The sequence below is a fragment of the Eulemur rufifrons genome, chromosome 4, assembly GCF_041146395.1.
Source record: "Eulemur rufifrons isolate Redbay chromosome 4, OSU_ERuf_1, whole genome shotgun sequence".
Classification (NCBI taxonomy): domain Eukaryota; kingdom Metazoa; phylum Chordata; class Mammalia; order Primates; family Lemuridae; genus Eulemur; species Eulemur rufifrons.
The window spans coordinates 3,995,066-4,000,051 of record NC_090986.1 but is presented as its reverse complement, the minus strand read 5'-3'; the positions used below and the strand labels follow the sequence as shown (position 1 = coordinate 4,000,051).

At 42.3% G+C, this 4,986-nt stretch overlaps 1 protein-coding gene across 1 annotated transcript; it reads right to left on the bottom strand.

Moving 5' to 3' along the window:
* Positions 1-343: 343 nt before the first annotated feature.
* LOC138382532 (olfactory receptor 2T29-like) lies at positions 344-4,768 on the bottom strand. The gene is made up of 2 exons (XM_069466998.1): positions 4,722-4,768; positions 344-1,535 (listed from the first exon to the last, which is right to left on the bottom strand). Exon 2 carries the CDS (start codon positions 1,523-1,525, stop codon positions 563-565), a length of 963 nt encoding a protein of 320 aa, XP_069323099.1. The 5' UTR covers positions 1,526-1,535; positions 4,722-4,768; the 3' UTR covers positions 344-562.
* Between the last annotated feature and the right edge of the window lie 218 nt (positions 4,769-4,986).

Here is a 4,986-nt window from a genome sequence, read left to right as displayed (position 1 = left end):
GTATTGGACAGAGGTCAGGGCTGGGTGGAAGGGATGGGTGTATACCTACTTGATGAGTGCGATGCGCACTGCCTGGGGAATGGACACGTTTGAAGTTCTCTCGGGGGGGGGGGGGATGGGGTGGGGGGAGGGGAGGAGTGCACACCTACATGATGAGAGTGATGTGCACTGTCTAGGAAATGGACACAACTAAAGCTCAGACTCGGGGGGATGGGGAGGCATGGGCAATGTATATAGCCTGATCTTTTGTACCCCCTTGATGAGCTGAAAAACAAACAAAATAAAAAGAAAGAAAGAAAAAAAAAAAAAAAAAAAAAAAAAAAAAAAAAAAAAAAAAAAAAAACAAAAATGTAACATCAATGAAACACAATCATATGAGAATTTTGAGTGGACAGGAGTATAAAAATGAAAGGCTTTTCCAGTACAGTGAATACATTTCTCAAAAAGGGATGAATATGAAATGAGATACCATGATGAAAGAGTCTGAGAAATAACATTGGCATAAAATCCTAACCATCTGACGTACAGAGAGAAGGAAACAAAATCGTTAGTACCATGTTTTCTACTTTATAGTTTCTTGAAAGATAGGTCCCACATTCAACATTTTCTTCAGAGCCCCCATGACATCCTTATTCCTAAAGCTATAGATGAAAGGGTTTAGCACAGGAGTTAGGATGGTATAAAAGACAGACACCATCATGTCCTTCTCAGGAGTGTGGTAGGAGCTGGGGAGCATGTAGGTGTAGATGGCGGTCCCATAGAAGAGGATAACCACGGTCATGTGGGAGGAACAGGTGGCAAAGGCCTTCTTCCGGCCCTCTGCTGAGCGCATCCTGTGGATGGTGAGGAGAATGAATGAATAGGAGCTTGAAATGACTGTCACAGGAATGAGGAGCATGAAGACACAGCACAGGTACATGAGCGTTTCATAGAGTGAGGTGTCTGAGCAGGAAAGCATCATTACAGCAGGGACTTCGCAGAAGAAATGGTGAATCTCCCGGGACCTGCAGTAGGGGAAGGTCATGGTGATTGGAGTGAGCATGAAGCCATCTACTGATCCCAGGAACCAGCAGCCAGATGCCAGGAAGAGACACACCCTGTGGTTCATGAGGACAGGGTAACGGAGCGGATGGCAGATGGCCATGTAGCGGTCATAGGCCATGGCAGCTAGAAGAAAAAATTCTGAACCTCCTAGTGTCAAATAAAGGAACATCTGCATCCCACATTCAGGGGCTGAGATCTTATTCACACCCGTGAACTGGTCCATGAGCATCTTGGGCACAGTGGTAGAAATGTACACCATGTCCATGAGAGACAGCTGACTAATGAAAAAGTACATAGGGGTACGGAGGTGGGGGTCAGAGTGTATTAGAAGGATCAGGACAGCATTTCCAGACAAGGCCATCAGGAAAACTGTGAAAATGACCACACAAAGTAGAGCTGGATGTTTGGATTGACTGAAGAGTCCCAGCAGGATAAAATATGGTCCTCCAGTGTGGTTGGTCATCCAGGTGATATTGACCATGAGGTTTCACCTAGGCCACCAAGAAGAGACTTAGAGTTAATGTCATGCAACTCTCTGGAATGAACGTTTAGTGAGTCTTCACGTGTGTGTATGCACCAGCCTGACTGTGCTGACTGGAAGAAGTCCCGCGGGCCTGGAGACTTGAAGATTACAAATGACCCATAATTTAACACATTTACAAAACAGACTAAGAATTCACAACTGTGGATCAAAAGAATTGGTAACTTATAACCAGGTTGCCACAGATCTAGGTCATAAACTTTCCTGAAGATAGACAGTGTCATTTGTCAGGAAGTACTGGAAATTTGCAGAACTGCTGTCCTATGCTAACACAAAAAGTGAATCATTGAAAAAAAGAGAAATGAAATTCCTTACTTCTAGAGTTTTTGTCATAGAAGTCTGAATTGAATTAACTCCTCTGGTTTAAGGATACAACTGGGACCTTAAAGACATTCAGAGGTATATCCCATATAAGAAAGATTTAGAAAGTAACTAAAGCATAATTTGCAAAAAAAATCTATACCCAACACTTGAACCCCAACTGCCCATAAAATCGGGCCCTGCCGTGAGGCTCTGTGGTCATGCGGAGCAGGGCACATTCTCAGGAGCAGGGCAGTTCTTCACGCAAGACTGACCCCTTAGAGACCTGAGGGGCACAGGGCAGGGAGCCGGTGCCACTGCCAGACTGCAGCCGTGGCTTCAGCTTCCCTCTGTCTGCTGTTTCTCTGTCTACTCTACATAAAAAGAGGATAAGAATAATGTCTGAGCACAGGCGTGGGGAGGATCAGATGAGGTAATGTAATGAAAGTGCTTAGAACACTACCGGTTATGGAGGAATAAACACATATGCTCTTAAAAGAGTTAATGTCTATACCAGTTATTCTGCAGAACCTACCTCAGAGATAGCTGTTACTATTTTGTCTTATGATATGAGATGTTTTACTTTAGTTCTCCAGTTTCAGTACTTAGTCATATACTTAAAATTATGATTTTCAAAATAAAATGGGAAGAGATCTATCTGCAAAATAATAAATATGTAAAGCATGCAACCTACTTCAAAAAAAGAATTTGGAGTTGATAAAATGTTTTGTGTGTATAGAGACTTATTTTATATAAATGTTATAAACTTTATATATTTATAGAAATATACATATATGAATATATAAATATAAATAAGTATAGGATATGTCTCTTATTTAGCCCTGGAAGAGCAGAGCTTTGTGGAGATCCCATTTCCTGTCTGTCTAGTCCACGGTCCTCCCGGTTCATCTCCTCAGAGCCCCGACCGTCCGCACTGAGTCTCAGGGTGGAAGAGCTGGGAGTCAGAGGGTCACTGCTGTGTACCGGACAAGGTCTTAGTCGTTTTTGCAGCCACCATGTGCTCGATTGCCTGCCACAGTCAATTGTCACGGAACTGAGTCACACAAGGGAACACTGAACAACACTGAGATGTCTCTGACTCCAACCCACTGTCTCCTCCTCTGCCTCGCTGCTCACAGCCTGCCTCTGGCTAGACTCTGAAGATGGGGCTAGGACAAGTTGAACTTGGTTGCACTTAGGATGCCACAGTCACTTATTCAGAAAAAAATATGTTATAAAATATCATTTAGAGTAGAATTTCTAAAAAGCTGCAAAATAAATAATAAGAAAGAGCAATAGATGCAAAATGCATCTGGCCTTTCTGAGGACAGTCCATAAGAGCTTCTTCCACATTTTTCCTTAATGAGATTAAACCTTTTCAACTTTTCAATTTCTGACATGTTAACTGTTAAATTTTGGTAGCTCTTGCCAACAATAAGAAAATAATAGCTCCTCTTTCTGGGAAGACTTTAGCATTGGTTAAATGTAGGGATATTTCAGAAAGAGTTTAGAAGTTTCAAGTACATTTTGTTCTTTTGTAGCGATTCCAAAAACTAGCTAAGGTATTTAATTCATTAATGGTTCTAAGGTTCCGGGGTCCTGACACAGTAGACAACACTGCAAATGAATGTGATGCCTCAATGGAAGCATCCAGCACATGGGAGACACAATGTATAACCATACGCACGGATATGTTAATAATGTGCATATTCTGCACACGTCTACTTCCCTATGTCCAATACTAGCCCCACTGGCAAATGGTGGTGAAGCTCTACGCAAAATTTAAAGATAGTCCAATAAACGGCAAAACACAACTGCTGACCTAGTCCATATTTGTCACAAAAGTAAAGCAGGGACCAGAGTGGTGACCAGCACATGTGACGACCCAGAAGCTGTTTGCTCAGGAAATTGAGAGAGCAGGATGGCAAGTGAGGGGCTGTTGCCGGACAGATCTCTGCTGCACTTTGGTGAGGGTCACTGTCCTCAAGCCACTCAGAACAGCTTACCCGAGACACCAGACAGGTAAGGAAACACTGTGTACCACGCACAGTGACTGACCTCTCTGTTCATTCTTATTCTTTTCGATCCAGTTGCATGAATTTCATACAAGCAGCTGAGCGTATGGTTAATTTGGGGAATTATTAAAAGTAAGGGTAGAGTAATATCAAACCTTTATTTGAAGCTGATCCCCATCTCTCAGAGATCGTTCTAATGCTTTACCACATTTTGTCATCCCCAAGGGCGTATGAGATACTTTCTCATCTTATATTCTTTTTTTACAGATTAAGAAATTCAGGCTGTCAGGGTACCTGCCTAATGTCACATAACTAACCTGAGAGATGACTCAAGTCTCAGCCTAAGCGTAGGACCCAGAGCATGTCACTCTGCCTCAGTTCTCTCGGGGACATCGTTCTCTCTTTACAATCTACAATTTGGGTGTAGGCCACCCACTGTCAGTTTCATCAGGAAAACAGAGATAAGACTGGGACATTTGTTTCTAGTGTTTGTGACCCTCAGTAATCATCCCAACTCCAAGGACAAAAAAATGACTATATTTCCACTATGAAATTTCAGTCATGGGAAAACAAATGCATCATCACAGGAAAATCCAAAAATATGGAAGAAATATATCCTCTTTTGTCCATAAATAATTGGAAATGAAAAACTTATTTTCTACAATGTTGCAGTAAATAAGTGTTATATAAAAGTCCTAAAAGACAAAGCATATTTTCTTTTCTCCATAAAAATAGATGATGGGGAAAGAGAGGAAATGCTGTCAAGAGCAGCGCTTACCCCTTTGCTTCTGCAGCACTGGCTGCGAGTCCGCTGGACTCACCATCAGATGATGTCTCGAGCCTCACCTAGAAGGGCTAATGGCGTGTGGCCAGGTTAAGAGCACAAGGACAAGCAGGAAAGTGACATCATCCCTGGTTTTACTATGTCCATTAGGGCAGTGGGTGGAAGTTGCCTGTTGATAAATCACCTCTGGGACTTTGAAGAAGAATGCAATTAAGAGAGCTAAAGGAGCCAGTAGATACCTCTGTTGCACTTTTCTGGTTTTCTTCAAATGGCTTTTTAAATCTCCTTCTATTGTTAAACTC

Coding starts and splice junctions, on each gene's coding strand:
- LOC138382532 (XM_069466998.1), bottom strand. CDS start 1,525: ATGGTCAATATCACCTGGATGACCAACCACACTGGAGGACCATATTTT.